Source organism: Adiantum capillus-veneris, chromosome 12, assembly GCF_014529385.1.
Source record: "Adiantum capillus-veneris isolate H3 chromosome 12, ASM1452938v2, whole genome shotgun sequence".
Lineage (NCBI taxonomy): Eukaryota > Viridiplantae > Streptophyta > Polypodiopsida > Polypodiales > Pteridaceae > Adiantum > Adiantum capillus-veneris.
Window position 1 is genome coordinate 21,109,978 of NC_140942.1, and position 16,640 is coordinate 21,126,617.

The 16,640-nt window shown below is 41.1% G+C and overlaps 1 protein-coding gene and 1 pseudogene across 2 annotated transcripts; both read left to right on the forward strand.

The window, feature by feature from the left end:
• The first annotated feature begins 6,373 nt into the window (after positions 1-6,373).
• On the forward strand, positions 6,374-15,331 carry LOC147445432 (uncharacterized). Of its 2 annotated transcripts, none has more exons than XM_086524951.1 (6): positions 6,374-6,528; positions 6,668-6,802; positions 7,038-7,124; positions 7,984-8,082; positions 8,493-8,564; positions 15,106-15,331. In XM_086524951.1, exons 1-6 carry the CDS (start codon positions 6,438-6,440, stop codon positions 15,306-15,308), a joined length of 687 nt encoding a protein of 228 aa, XP_086381077.1. In that variant the 5' UTR covers positions 6,374-6,437; the 3' UTR covers positions 15,309-15,331. The 2 variants fall into 2 exon arrangements, with proteins under 2 accessions (XP_086381077.1, XP_086381076.1); XM_086524950.1 differs by lacking the exon at positions 15,106-15,331 and adding an exon at positions 7,318-7,446 and having other exon boundaries at positions 8,493-9,075.
• Positions 11,791-15,206, forward strand: LOC147445433 (uncharacterized; annotated as a pseudogene).
• Positions 15,332-16,640: the final 1,309 nt, after the last annotated feature.

The window sequence follows — 16,640 nt, forward strand, 5'->3', positions numbered from 1 at the left end:
AAAAAACAATTGTGCAAAATTTCTCATAACTTTGTAGGTGATCTCAATTTCAAATTAGAATTTTAAGGTAAATCTCAAATTTTGTAGGTGGGATCACACTAAACCTAGGTTTTTCCCTATGAACTTTGTAGGCATTCTCACCTTCAAATTAGAATTTAGAGATAAATCTCAAAATTTGTAGGCGGAATTACACCAAACCTAAGTTTTCTTTAGCACTTCGTTACATAGTTCTTTTTCCCAAAATCTTATAAAATCTATAGATGAGTCTCGAGATTTAGTATAATTGAGTGTTTTTACAATAAGCTTCTATGAACTTCATGGGTTTCCTCACCTTCAAATCTAGAATTTAAAAGTTGTACGTGGGATTACACTACACCTAGACTTTTTTCGAGTACTTAGATACTTATTGCTCTTTTTCAGAAACTTGAAAAACTTACATATGAGAAAAGTATATTTGAAGGTCTTTACATGATTTTCCTAGAATTTGCCTATAAAATTTGGGGATTTGCCTTTCAATTTGAAGGTTTTTACTAAACTTGGAGGTTGCAATCAAGGGATCTTAGAGAATCCCACAAAACATTGAAATTTTATAACACCTACATATGATATAATTGTAGAGACAAATTTACCATATTTGAAAGTTTTTATATTTGAATTACTCACATTGCATGTATGATGATGATTGTATGCCTCCTCTTTGATATGTAATTCATTCCTACTATGTATGTTTTCTCAACTACAAATATAGAATTTAGAAGTAAACCTCAAAATTTGTAGGTGGGATTACACTTAATCTAGGTTTTTTTTCGAGCACTTGGATATAGAGTTCTTTTCTCCCTGTTTCAATGTTTGTAGTTTAGGATGCCACATAAATCTAGAAGGAGAAGGGTGAGGGTAAGGAAGCTCTAAGTAGTTTTCACATGAGGCAAGGTGAGGGCTTGTGTACGGATACAATGGTGTATCCTTATATCTGAAAGTCATATGGCATCATGCAAGTATTTGACATGAGCAAACTAAAATGGCTATTCAAGGGCTCTTTTAAAAAAATCTTTTTTTTAAAAAATGTTTTGGTCAACATGGACATCATATTTAAATGTAGCCTCTTGGAATGCACTTATGTGGCCCTTGGTACCCCCATTCTTAGAGGTTCTTGCTCTTTGGGGTCACTTTCCAAGGAGGCAAATTTACTATATTTACATTAAACTTTAGATTTTCTTCGAGCACTAAGGTACACAATGCTTTTTTCAAAATTTTGGAAAATCTACCCATGAGAAATTTTAGAGGCAAATTTATTGTATTTGATGGTTTTTACACTAGATTTTTCTAAACTTTTAGGAGTTCTTACCTTCAAATCTATTATTTAGAGGTAAATCTCAAAATTTGTAGGTTAGATTAAACTAAATGTAGGTTTTTTTTAGCATTGAGATACACAATACTTTCTCCCAAAAACTTGAAAAACCTACGTATGAGAAATTTTAGAGACAAATTTACTATATTTGTAGGTTAGATTACACTGAATGTAGCTTTTTTTTTAGCACTGAGATACACGATACTTTCTCCCAAAAACTTGAAAAACCCACGTATGAGAAATTTTAAAGGCAAATTTAGTATATTTGTAGGTTAGATTACACTGAATGTAGGTTTATTTTTAGCACTAAGATACACAATACTTTCCCCAAAAACTTGAAAAACCTACGTATGAGAAATTTTAGAGGCAAATTTACTATATTTGGAGGTTTTATTTTGCAAGTTGGATCACACTAAACCTAGGTTTTTTTTAGCACTTAAATACACATTATTTTTTCCAAAAAATTTGGAAAACCTACATATGATTACAATAAGCGTGCACTCAAATACATTTCTAGGTGGGATTGCATTAAACCTACCCCTTTTCCATCATTGGGATACACAATGTTACAAGAGATGAAGTCTTTGAGATTTTTGGTAGGGAGAGGAAGGTGTCGCAGTGCCTTATGCATTATTTGTTGAAGGTGCTATTGATCCAACATCTAATGATGATGGTGAAGAGGGAGATTAGCCGTCATCGAGACCTTGCAAGATGTCCAACACATTAATGCTTTCTTGAAGTGTTGGTTTGCGTGAATGTGGGATGTGTATGGAGATGATCCATTGAAGGCTAGCGACCCAGCAACATGCTTCAATGTCCATATATCATTCTTCATCTCTTCCTACATCAAGTTAGGGGCCAATCCCATGGACTCGAGAATGTTGAGTCTGATGTAGTCATCCAATGAGCAAACATGAGCTATGCTTCTTTTCCCCTCTTCTAAAGGCTTGGAATTATCCATCTTTAGCATACCAATTCGATGTGAGTGCAACCAAGTGGTGATGGTACTCCTCACAAGATGGGCTCATTGGGTGGCAATGGTACTACACATCTTCTTGACTTCCATGGCCAGCTGCATCTCTCAAATGTGGTACACATAGGCACGATCATCTTCCATGTTGACCAAAGATGTGCAGCAGTTGCTTTGAGAAGCTATTTAAGGTTAAATTCTCCTTCATCATGGAGATAGCAAGCCCTCTGTAGCTCTCTTTTTTCTCAGACAATTAGACTCTATGTGTGTGTGTGTGTGTGTGTGTGTGTGTGTGTGTGTGTGTGTGTGTGTGTAGCTTGCTGCTTAACAAGAAGCGACTTCTATTGTATTAGAACACCGTAAAAGTTGGAGACTTCATAAAATGGGAGAAAAGCTCAAGAAAAAAGTGTAATGTCACCTACAAATTTTGAACGTTACCTCTAAATTTTAAATTACAAGGTAAGAAAACCTTCAAAATATGAAGAAATTTAGTATTTAAAGCTTTTTTGGGCACTGGGGAGGGAGAGAGAATTAAACAACTACCACCAACCCAAAGAACTATCCAATTAAACAGAGAGAAGGGAGGAGGAGGAGGAGAATAGAAATATTAATCTTTGTGAGTGTGTGTGTGTTCTCTTCAATAGCTATAAAGAACCTATATCCACTGAATAAAGGCTAGAAAATCCTATGTAATGTGTGAGAACCTGCCAAGCTTGGTATTAACGGAATATTTATTGCCTCTTGCATGTATATTTTTAACTGAGAATCCATAGAGAGATGTTGTGAATCAATTTTTTGAAATTCAAGAGAGTGTATATATGTAGAATAATAGAATCTATATAATTTTCCACCTTTGTAGTTGTAAAAATAGAAAACATGCATTTTCTAGCCGCAACAACGTGCGGGTCACATACTAGTTCTAATTTGAAATTGAGATCACCTACAAAGTTATGAGAAATTTTGCACATTTTTTTTTTTTTACATAGTCAATAGTTTACTCTGCCTTTCGTCGTTGTTAACCTGCAATTGCTCGCCACCTGGTCTAGATTTTTTCCATGTCCTAGATTCTTAGCTTGGGCTTACTCGACTTTGTTTGTCATTGGCTATGGAACCAATTCCTCTCTCTCTCTCTCTCTCTCTCTCTCTCTCTGCTTAAGTACTCACTATCTTTCTCTCTTGCCATTAAATCCCCACATATTCTGTCATTCTCTCTCACCACCGCTGAGTAAGAGTCTCTCTCTCTCTCTCTCTCCACACACTCTCTCTCTGCCCCCCCACACACACATAGAGGTTACGGACAGTTGTAATCTCACATTTTCTCTCTCTCTCTCTCTCTCTCTCTCACACACACACACACACACACACACACACACACACACACATACACACACACACACACACACAGACACACACGCACACGCACACGCACAACCTTGGGTGTACACATAGACTCGCTCAGCTAGATTGGACTCTCTATCACACACACCACCAATAATGCCCAATCATAGTGTAGGTTGAGATTCGAGTCTCGTACGCACACATAGCCAGTGGCCAATTGCGTTTCTTCTTCTTCTTCTTCTTCTCTCTCTCTCTCTCTCTCACACACACACACACACACACACACACATACACACACACACACACACACACACACACACACATCATGGACACGAATGCATGCACGAGCAGTTGTTGCAGGTCGAGATTGGACTAAGACCTTCAAGCACTGAGGTCGTCAGGCTGCAGGTTATTTCATGGAGTTCCTAACGTTTTGACATTTGTGCAAGCTCTAATGGATGACACGTGGAAGGCCTCTCCTTGCGTGGAAAATTTAAGCTCCATTATATATGTATAGGTTTACTTTAAGATTGTTTTGATCAAGAATTTTTTTTTGGAACTCTCTTTGAGACCTCTCTCTCTCTCTCTCTCTCACACACACACACACACACACACACACACACACACACACACACACACACACACACACACACACACGCCCTTCCATTTTGGGGTTATTCGAAACCTTCAGGAGGTCGTCAGGCTGCAGGTTATTTCATGGAGTTCCAAACGTAGATATTTGTGCAAGCTACAATGGATGACACATGGAAGGCCTCTCCTCGCTTGGAAAATTTAAGCTCCATTATATATGTATAGATTTGCTTTAAAATTATTTCAATCAAGAATTTTTTTTAGCACTCTTTGAGACCTCTCTCTCTCTCTCTCACTCACACACACACACACACACACACATACGCCCTCCATTTTGGGGCTATTCAAGATCATTGTATGTATAGATTTACTTTAAAATTATTTCGATCAAGAAATTTTTTTTGGCACTCTTTGAGACCTCTCTCTCTCTCTCTCTCTCTCTCACACACACACACACACACACATACACACACACACACACACACACACACACACCCTTCCATTTTGGGGCTATTCGAGATCATTGTTCAATTAAAATCGAGATTTATTGTGTTAATTGAAAAAATCCTAGTTAGATTCCAAGTTCACCTTGAAATAAATCGATAAAATTTTGTTAGTGTGTATACGAACAATTTTTTAAATTTTAACATTTTATGGCCATTTGCTTTCCAAAAGCAAAGTTGAGCCACCTTTCAATCAAGGAAAAGTAAAGTTAAAAAAGTAGAGTCAAACCTTTTTCAAATACTTTGGAAAGTTAAAAATTGAAGGTATGAAAAGTTTCACAGGTTCCAAGATTAGAGAATGGGACATTTTGTAAGCTTTCCTTTGAAGTGAAGTAGTGAGTGACACCCATGGAGGGTCTCTCCTTCCTTAAAATTTTAAGCTGCATTATAGAAGTATAGATATAGAAGTATGAATCGTAGTAAGATACTTGTCTAAGAAAGGCAAAAATTGTCTTTCTATAAAGATAGTTGGGATAAGTCCCACAAGGTCTTTAAAACCTTGAGGTGGTGTGAAGATGATGTCAAATGTAACCCGTAACCACCTTGTTCACGAATGCTTTATTAGAACGACAAAACAATCATGACTAAGGGGTGTTGGCCAGTGGTAAAGGTGAGGGGCTCTAAACGCACCCACTATGGTTCAACCTCTGCGGATGTGAGGTGTGGGTGAGTGGGTGCAATCTCGTAAAACTAATCGAAGCAAATCTTTGAATGGCTCTTTTTTTTTTTCTTAAACAAAAAAATTTGTCTCTCTATTGGGCAATATATTGCTATGAAGACTTTGGACATTGGACATAAGTCCCACAAAGTCTTCAAAGCATCGAGGTGGTGGGAATATTGATGGCGAAGGCTTCAAAGCAAGGATCTTGAGGAAGAGAGAGAGCAAATAAAAAGTCAATTGGATTGACTTGGCCCAACACATACCTAGGTTTCTATCCCATGACCTACCTTGCCTAGAGCTCATGACCTAACCATCATGCTCGCATGAGCATCTGAAAATGAGTGTGGATTTTAGACATTTTAAATAAGCTAAAAGCATGGGGCCGAAAACCTATGTTCAAAGCATGTGCACTAGTTCTCCGTTGATCTCACCATTGAGGCTTCCTTGAAGACCTCAACAGTTCCTTGAAGACCCCGTGGGAGTTAGGGTGTTTACACACCGCCATTTCAAATTGGCGGATGGCCATCTAACTTATGGCAGCTAAGTTTTCATGTGGCAGACACGCAACAAACTTGAGCTTTACACCTAGCTTTTTTTTATAAAAAATATGGCGTTCGTTATGAATGGTCGGGAAGCATCGCCATATATGGGCAGCTGCTACCCTCCGTCCAAATCTCTCCCCCTTTTAGTGCATACGTGGCTGCCAGCAAAGATATGACAAAGGGGGGGAAATGGCGGTGTGTATCAATACGCGCGCCCAACAATCTTGTTGTCTACAGATGATTGGATGCGCACAAGGATATAGTGAGCGTCGTCCTTGATGTGTGACCAACCTTAGCCATGAGGTGATGGGGACCTTAAATATGCCAACTAACATGATTCTTTTCATGACTCTACGGTAATCAATAGCTCATGAATTCCACATGAAATGACTTTAGATGCACCCTCTTTGTATGAACTCTCTACCTTATCAAACATTCCTCGCTTTATCTTTTAGGGGACCTTTTCTTGATATATGCTACTAGCATGAAGGCATCTTTGTGCAAATTTTCATTCCTAATCACAGTGCTAGGAGTAGTCATGACATCTTTCATCCCACAAGCATACACACAACGAGGTTTGTAGTAAGCAAGCTTTGATATCACGAATTGAATATAGCAAGAAATTGCGATTCACTTCCCTGTACAATAAGTCAACTTCCTGAATTTAATACACAAATTTGCCTCAATGTTGTTTTTTGCTACATTTTTTGGCAGGTTTTTGTGGAATAATTGATTGTGTCAATGGAAATTGCTCATCCATAGAAGAGCCACCTTTTTATACTTGCTCCTGTGAGCCGGGATGGGCTAGCCCACTTAATCTCTCCTATATGCCGTGTGTAGCACCCGAATGTAAGCACTTTAGGGACAATGATGTGCATTCTATGGCCATGTCAATTTTTGGCTCTATAGAAACCACTATGTATGAGAAAAAGATTTTGCTCAGTTTACTAGAAGACTTATGTTTTAGTACTAAAAGCTCAACTAGCTAAATGAGGATAGTCTTTAACAGTGCAACACATTGTCAATTACTAAATCATCTTACATTAGTTTTGCAAAATATGAAACTAACTAGCTAATCATGCAGGTTTGGGATTTAGCTCCTGTCGTGCAAATCCAAGCCCCCTTCCTTCCATCTTTGGACCACCTTTGGGCTTTACGCTTCATTTTAATGGTCAGATATAGATTTTAAATCAAGCATAATTCTGATAAACAAAACATACTGGGCAATTGGTGACATAATGTTTACCATGTTTTTGCTTATCCTTGACTTTATGATTTTAATGCTTATTTTAACAGTATGGTGAATGGTGGAAAACTTTGTAACGCATTTTTCGAAATGCTTAATTTTATTGTTTTTGGCATAGTATGCAAATACCCTGTATGTGGCCATGGAGAATGTCAAGTGTCTCAGACACATCTCCTCTATGACTGCATTTGTGAGGCTGGATATGCCAACCTGCTAAATATCTCAACAGGATATTGCTTTCAAGAATGTAAGGTTTATTTTCCAGATTCTAGATTAGAGACCATTAAAATAAGGAATTATCCAAAGTATATTTTGTAGAAATAAAAAGAAAGAGACAACATTCAAGAGTATGAGGCAGAGGACAAGGATTATGCATGGTAGAAGGTTTCTTTGTCATGCAGTGCTGAGTACAATTGTATAGTGTGTGTGCATGTGTGTGTGTGTGTGTTAGATATACGGCTGCAACAATGCATGTGAAGGTGGAAAAGATGAAGGAGAAGCTCAAGAGCACACAACATAGGAAGTAGTATTATTGAGTGTGCTAATACAAATATGAGGCTTGTCCTAGAGTGATGGGCATATAAAGAAGCTGGCAAAAAAACCTCCAAACACAGGAATAAAGTGCCTTGATGGTTCTCAGTGTGTTCACAGACATTACTTCTGATAATATGGTAACAATGCATGCACTCACAAAAGGGCACAAGATCGTGTGTCTATATATGGATACACATGTTGCAAAACAATCCCTGTTCCTAGCATTTGACCATTTGATCTCTGTACGAAGGTGAGCTAGAGGGAAATTGCAACACGTCTGGGATCCCATTTGAGGGTCTGAACCCACAAACTAGCACATCTCCATACCAAGACAACTCATTGAATTGTGGTGAGTCTCTATTGCCAATTTTTTCTATTGGTAAAGTCATTGTTAGTAGATTTTTTTAATGATCAAAAGTAGCAACTTACTATACACAAGAAGATTTAGAAATTTTCTCATGTAGGAAAACAAAGTCTTTTTCAGTGTTTTTCATACAATGCATAACATCATGAGCTTCTGATCGAAGAAGCACCACATACCTAGCTAGGTACGATTGGGGGTAGGGGACCCCCCCCCCCCCCCCCCCCCCCACCGGGCCGGCGGTCACCTGCCCCCAATTGTACCTAGCTAGGTATACGGTGCCTCCCTCAAGAAGCTCATGATGTTGAGGTAAGTCACAATGTGGGAATTATTGTGAGAATTTATCCAAAACTTCTTGTGATATAGTTATAGCACTAAAATTTGTGTGGCTTGTACAGGTGGCCTGGAGAACTTTGGAATGCAATTACATCTCATTATTGTTGCAAGTTTAGGAACACTATTGTTCTTTGGTATATTCCAAGTCAAATAGTAACTTGTTCTCTCTTTAGGAATCCTTTTGTAGCCTTACATGATGATCATACGATTAAAAAGTACAACAAACCTCGCTTTGGTATGAGTGTGCATGGATAAGATTTTCTTTATTTTCAAGGATTCACCTAGACCGATGCAAGGCATCTTTGACTTGTAAGCTGCTTTTTCGGTGGAAATGCTCTAGCAAACCAAATCTTGGCAGGCAAAGGATGAACATTCTTGTCAAGGCCATTATAACAATCATTAAATTCTCAAACACCTAGAAAGAGGGAAAAACCAAAGTGGACAAAGCCAACCTCTTTCCACACCATAAAAGCAAGTCAAAACAACTCCATAAAACTTTAAGCAAAGAATCCAATGCCAAAAACATAATCAGAGTTGTAAAAATATTTCTCCAACCTTCCTGGCACTTATTGCTACCTTTGCTACCTTAGAATATGTACAGCCAACAAGAAAACTGCTTAATTCAAAGATCATGCTTTCACGAGATCTTAAAACCTATCCATAAAATTGCAAGCTGCCATAAAAGGACAAGTTAATCGTTGCCATGCATCTAGTTGCATCTTACAAGTTGCAAGCGCTACGTGTGCCACATGTTCTACACTTCTGTCTGAGGAGAGTCCCTAGAGGTTTAGATAAACATTTTGTCCATGCTCATCCATCCCCCCAAAAACATAATATCACAAGCACTACAATAGAAGATGATCACCAATATGCACCATAGTCTCTTCAAAAAATCCATGATGGCTTCAATGTGCTCAAAAGAAATGCAGACCATGGCCACTAAAGTCATGACAGATTCCATGATGGCACCCACAATGGCTATGATAGCTACAACTCCCTGTACACACAATGGCAACAATGTTAGGCTCAAACGTACAGCCTTGAAGTGTGTGAGGAGTTCATGAGAACTCAATGTCATCTGGTTTAATTTCAAGCACTCGGTACCATATGGCACAAGTAAATACAATTGCTTCCTCTGACCCAAAACTTTTAAGGATGATCATTAGTGCGACATAGGCACTAGTGCTTGAAATCTATCATCACCCAACGCAGTGCACCTCCTCTCTAGTTGTGTGAAACGATGCACACAAAAGTTCAACGTGAAATCCGGCTTCTTACATGGCTGCATGTGTGTGTGGTTTCTCAAGATGGTAAACAATTGAGATCATGGAAGACTAAAACTAAGGATGCTCAACGAAGTTGTATACATAGGCCCTATCATGTATTCACAATTAAGGCTTGCCATAGGAAATGATCCATGTAATTAGGACCTCCTAGATCATAATTTCTATTTTCCCTCCCCCCCTCCTCTCTCTCTCTCTCTCACATGAGGTTGAGACCTTGAACTGAAGTGTTATATGACTTCCATGACAACTCCAATAGACCATGGTTACATTGGCTAATAGGGGAGCCATCCCACAAGTCCACACCCTTAACCATGTAAGTCAATCATTGCAGTGTGACTTGTCCTGTTCCACTCATCAATGTTCATCCGTTTTTCATGACGATAGTCATCCCCTTGCTTTCTTGTATTATCTTTGCGAAACTAGCTATTTCCATGGCATTTTCAAAGACCCGACAATTCTTAGCCTTCCAAACCTGTATAAAGTAACAAAATCTAATGATTTGTGTTGCGATAAGCAACGCTTGGCTCTTGAACACCTTCCCTTCCAGGAAGAAATCATTCTTAAAGAATCCTATCTCAATCAACTTTTTAAGTGTATATGCGTGCATGTGCATGTGTGTGTGTGTATGTGCATGAGAGAGAGAGAGAGAGAGAGAGAGAGAGAGAGAGAGAGAGAGAGAGAGAGAGAGAGAGAGAGAGAGAGAGAGAGAGAGAGAGAGAGAGAGAGAGAGAGAGAGAGAGATTTTAAGCATTACATCACTATAAAAACTTAACTCACATTGAATTTTTGTGCTCTTGAAAGTCACTACTCAACCCAAATGCATGGTGGTGAGTCCCACTTTTGATCACACCCTCACAAATTTAACCATGACTAGAGTTGAATGGCACCTAACAACTCATTGGTATTGCTAGATGGTTGATACTCACACATGTTCAATTCAATAATATATCAATCACTTGATATGTAAATATTAGAGATGCTAGAGAATGATTTTACTAGGAGAGGGAGCATGCCCCTTGTAGTGGCAGAACGAGCAACAAAGCAAGAAGTAGACTGTATCCAAGAGGCATCACAGGGGATACCCAACTTATTGGAAACATCTAAGAGTGACCCAAAGAGATAGTTGGAGATGATTCAACTAGATGTGGGCAAATATCCCTTGACATCCTCTCAAAAGTGGGTCCATTGTTCACCACATTTGCATAGAGACCTGACACATCCTTAGTGCCACCAGCCTCTCTAGGGATGTTGAAAGGAGTGTTGACAAACTTGATGTCTAGCTAGGCAACAGATACATCAATTGTGTTGGATGCCTGGACTTGCTACAAGGGCCTCTTTTTTAAGAGACTTGAGGAGGAGCCCTTGGTTGTAGTTTAGGTTAATGAAGGTGATGGAGAAACCGTATTGGGAGGCAAACACAAGAGAGATGGAGAAAAGGGGCTGATGTAGCCTTGGCCAGTAGGCCATGTCACCACCAAAGCGTGGTGCTTCGGGGAAGATGTATGCCCATTACTACTCTACATCAAAGCTTTGTCCTTTGCAAGTGTGGTGATGGTTGTGTGTAAAGTTTCCCAACGCTATGTACCATTGTAGAGAGAGACCGTGGCTAAGCACTTGCTCTTTTTCCTCATTTGAGTGTCATCACACTCTTCTCATATCCCATACATAGTAAGAAATTACTTCTCAGCACCATATACCATTGTAGAGAGAGACCGTGGATGAGCACATGCTCTCTTCCTTGTTTCAGTGTCTTCACACTCTCCTTATATCCCATACACAATAAGAAACTACATCCAAAGTTCTCAAGAAACTTGTACCCACCCTTGATTTCACACAATACTTGTCCACCCAATCCCTCCCCGTACCTCACTGAAAAACACACACACAACATTTCTTCCTTGGTAGCTCCTCTCAAATGCCAACATCAACACCATTCTCAACCTTGTGCATGTGTACACACAAATCTCATGCTTATCACAAAAGCATGCAAAGAATAGAGATCTATTGATCAAATGGAGATAGATTTCATGAGCAGCCATACTCAAGAAATCTAACAAGTGCTAAGAATCCGGATATGCTAGATCAACCAAAAGAGATTTATGTTGGTAGTAGCGCTCGGCACAACCCTCGTGATACTAGCACCGAGAGAGTGGCTTCCCTCTAGCTGCCTTATGTCAACACACCTTGCTCTCCACATCACTACTATATTAATTGCAAACTGGCTACATGTGGGAAACTACCTTCCTCTCGTGCAAGCTTGGAGTCCCTAGAAGTTCAGGACGTGCAAGGCATCTACTTCTTGAGTCCTCTACCGTCCCACACCTTGACTTCACTCCTCAACCTCACCCACCTCGACCTCAACGCAACCCAGATTGTTGGGGGCCTCCCTCATTTCCCCCTCTTGCCTAAGCTCATGTGTCTCAATCTTAGATTTTTATCTTCATTGGAGCTCAACCTTTCCAAGCTATGCAGCTCCCTTCCTAGCAATTCTATCCAGTACCTTGACCTCCCTTATACGGGTTACACCTCAAGGGAAGTACTTATCCCCCTGCAGTTAGGAAACCTGCAAAACCTAGCATACCTGGATCTCTCCGGTTTTCTGTTTTGGATGATCCCATACACTAGTAGAGCCTTAGCATCTTATCCCAACTCAAGCACTTAGCTTTTGGTTTCCACCATGATTCCCATGTACGCTGGGAAGAGTTGTTGGAATGTATGTGGAAAGCCTTGGAGTATCTTTCTTTGGATGGGGATATTATATTCTCAACTAATTTGGGTAATGTTTTTGCCCCTTTCTGCCTGGATTGACAGATCGTGTCTGAGATCAAGGCACTCTTCTTAATAATAATGTTAGCTCAAAGCTTCCAAGATTGCTTTTGGGACCTACCTCTCTTGGAGAGCCTTGATGTGTCTTTCAATTTCAATATGTCTGAGTTGCTTGATCTAGAAGGATATGGTCTACTAAGATTTATGGATGCCTCTCATTGTGCCCTCAACAAGCTCCCCCCCGGGAAACCTCCCACACTTAGAGAGCCTTGACGTGTCTTTGTATTTCAATATGTCAAAGCTCTACAAGGATGCCCACTCTTGAGAGAGGTCTCTACATCAGCATGCACCCTACATAAGTTCCCGGCGGGATTGGACACCCTCCTACAATTAGAGAGGCTTGAAATCTTTGTAAATTATGATGTCAATGAGACCCTTTATGAAGGATTTCTTGCCAACCGCACTCAATGAAAAGTCTTGATCTCTGGGGGAGTTCAATGGATGGAGTCATACCCCACTCTTTGCTCTAGCTCATGGCTCTAGCTCACCTAGATCTCTCCAGCAACAAATTGTCAGGGATGATTCCTGCAAGCATAGGCAACCTGTCATCCCTCTCTAATTTTTATTTTAATTTCAATTCTTTGTCAGGGAAAATTTTGGAATACATAGAACACTTATCCTCCCTCATTTCCCTCGTGGCACACCCAAGAGATCAAATAGTGATGCATTCGCTACTTTGTATCTTCATCTGAAAGGACCATTGAGTTGCCTGACACCACTTGGATCATCTATTGATTGCTACCCAGGCAAACCCTCTATGAACCAATGTTGATGTGTTGGCTCCCTTGTACTATGCACCTGGTGGAATTCCTAAGCATGTTGTCGATCAACCCAACCATTATTTTCTACATACACAGAGCCTTTTTTGTACAGCCATATTCTGACGGCTTTTGCAAAAAAAAATAAAATCAGTAGGGAAGCGAGCAGCCATGCAACCTCACAAACATGGGTTGTTGAAACTCAAGACCAACCAAGGCCCAAATTGGGTTGCTTCCAGCCACCTCAACACAATGGCGACTCTGTCAAGCTCCTTTAGGTCTTGCTCTGTGTGTGTGTGTGTGTGTGTGTGTGTGTGTGTGTGTGTGTGTGTGAGAGAGAGAGAGAGAGAGAGAGAGAGAGAGAGAGAGAGAGAGAGAGAGAGAGTCATTGGGTCTCTTGGGCTTCAAACCTCGAGGGGTTCACCGTTCAATACCCCCTATATAATGTGCGTTCATGGGGTATTAAAAAAACCCCTCTTTTAACATGTCTAAATGAATAAAATGACCCCTTATTTTAAGATTTTTTTCAATATAAAACCCCCTTATTTAATGTATCTTTGTTAAATTGACTAATTTTTTGTATTTTAAAACCCCTTCTTTTGAACTCACGTTATACAGTAACATGATTACATAGTGCACCCCCCGAGCTTCAAACAGAGAACAAAAGCGAGGAGTGTCAGCTCCTTGCAGGTCGTCCTCACCATTGACAGGGATCCATTCAAGCTACATGGGAGGATGATAACCATGTATGCATGTTAGGAGGGGGTAGGGCCTCGTCTATAAAAGCCACGGGGTGGAGTAGAGGGATCTACGGTGGAAATTTAGTCCACCTTTGATCCCATCTCCATGGAAAAAAAAATCAAGGGTCCCCACTATGCCGCTTGTGCCGCGATCCCTACACCTCTCGCTACATACTCGCATGCCTTATCCAACCCATCTATCACGCATCCTTGTAGGGAACATGAGGCACATGATACAACCCCCCCCCCCCCCCCCCCGGTTGTGTAGATCTGATGGTCCAAAGCCTCCCGCTCCATCGATCATGCGTGTCACCATAGATCCCTTGACTCGCACCTCGTGGTATTTATAGACGAAGGGTGGAGGTAGCAAGGAAATATGCCACTCTGAAAGCATACAGATATTGGATTAGTAGTGTTGCTTATGGACCTTGTACATTTAGTGCACCTTGGGCTTGATGCCATGAGAGCTCACTTTAGAGGATGATGGTATACCATCGTCTTTTTACATGCTATCTATAGCATGATGACCCTTTATCTCTACTAGTACAACAGTGCCACCTTCAACGGAGGCACCAGCTGCGGCAGTGCTATGTGGATTCTCTTAGCTTAGACATGCCTTTGGGCGACCGAGAAGCGGTCATGAAAGAGACATGGTTGAGAGAGAGAGAGAGAGAGAGAGAGAGAGAGAGAGAGAGAGAGAGAGAGAGAGAGAGAGAGAGAGAGAGAGAGAGAGAGAGAGAGAGAGAAGGGGGGGGGGGGGTGTCTTAATATGGGCTCCAAGTGCTCCCATATCACATGCAAACATGACCTCTTCTTTAGAGGAAAAAGCTGTGTTCTTGCCAAAGTCAACATACCTCTTTGATGCCTTATACCTCTGGTAGGTAGGCATGTGAAAACTATTAATGGGACAGTCTCTCTCTCTCTCTCTCTCTCTCTCTCTCTCTCTCTCTCGCACTTCCTTTATGAGGGGGAAGCAACAGATCCAGTCTTCCTGCTCATAGACTTGGGTTGTGGACGGGGCACACTAGACATGCTACCTCCTACAGTTTGGTATTGAGGGCCTAGTTAACCTGAAAGAAAGAGAGAAAAAAGGTCAACCACCACCCAAGAAGGATGTTATTGACTGGATAGTTGACGAGGAGCAGCAGAAGGTCTCCACAAGAGATGGCAAGAAAGTATACAGTGTGTTGGATACAGTACATGTTCATATCCAAATTGTGGAACCTCACCCAAATCGCACAAAGCTTGAATTGACTCTCTTCACTTAATGCATTAACCTCAGCCAAAATTTCACAAAGCCTGAACTGACTCTCTTCAGTACCCACCCTGTATAAGTACTATCATGGAAGAAAATATATGCTCTCTCTCTCTCTCTCTCTCTCTCTCTCTCTCTCTCTCTCTCTCTCTCTCTCTCTCTCTCTCTCTCTCTCTCTCTCTCTCTCTCTCTCAATTTTTGGTGATTAAGGAGTGTTGGGCTATCATAGGCTAAGTTTTGTTGAGGCCCCAATTGTGGTCAACTTGTCTTAATTCCAATTGTAACTTTTTGGTCTCATAGGTCACTTTGGCCTCTTGAAGACGTTAATATAACATTTCATTTCCTCTCTCTCTCTCTCTCTCTCTCTCTCTCTCTCTCTCTCTCTCTCTCTCTCCCCCCTCGCCCTGCATCCGCCGCTCGTCCTTAGCCCTCGCCCTCCCCCCTAGCGCCCGCCCCTCGCCCCTCATCCCTAGCCCTCGCCCCTCGCCCCTCGCCCATTCCCCTTTCTCCTCGCCCTCATCCTTGCCCCTCCCCTCGCCCCCGCCATCCCCCTATATCCTTGCCCTAGCTTTATCTCCTAGCCCCTCGCCCTTGAACCTTGAACCTACCCACGCCCTCTTCCCATCGCCCTCGCCTGTGGCCTCCACCGTGACTAAAACACAAATTAATTAATTAATTCATTTAATTTGCTTACTCTGATTTAATTTTTTCTTTGCTTCAATTCTCCCTGTGGAAAGCACTACCCACCAAAAGCAAAAAGGAAAATCACAAAATCAGAAAGGCCGATTGTCCTACTAAACGTGCTAGAAGAGGAGCAGACCCAGGGCTGTTTTGATTGTGTGGGACACCTTGGACAGGTTTGGATTTGTGGTGTATGTAGGACAACGTTAGATAGGACATTGGGCGCAAGGCCCCTCCATTATTTTGGCTTTTGGCTTAAAGGGTGACGCCCGCAGTGGGATGTGGTTGTATCTTTACCCACCGTGGAATGCTTGATGCGGATGTATGCTTCATGCGGGAGACAATGTATGCATAGTGTGGATGCATATGTGCGCTTAGTGGCTCTTTTTCGGATAGTGATAAGCATGAGGAAGCTGAGCGATAAAGCTGACCCCCTAGAGGATGCCGTTCAAAAGTGCAAAGAGGAAATGACGGACACTATTACCAAGATGAACCGCAATCTATTGGGCACAATAAATATGCTCGAAGGACACGTCCCGATCCAAGAAAGCAAGATAAACGCACTGGAAGACCGAGTGACGACTCAGTACAAAGAGATTGTGTCACTCAAAAAAGATCTCGCCGAAGCACGATCAAGAAACACACCGGAAGAGGGCGAATTGCA

Excerpts from the sequence above, each read along its gene's own strand:
- LOC147445432 (XM_086524951.1), top strand. The coding sequence starts at position 6,438 with ATGAAGGCATCTTTGTGCAAATTTTCATTCCTAATCACAGTGCTAGGA. Across the intron at positions 6,529-6,667 it reads ACAAGCATACACACAACGAG|GTTTTTGTGGAATAATTGAT; the intron begins GTTTGTAGTAAG and ends ATTTTTTGGCAG. Across the intron at positions 8,083-8,492 it reads AGACAACTCATTGAATTGTG|GTGGCCTGGAGAACTTTGGA; the intron begins GTGAGTCTCTAT and ends TGGCTTGTACAG.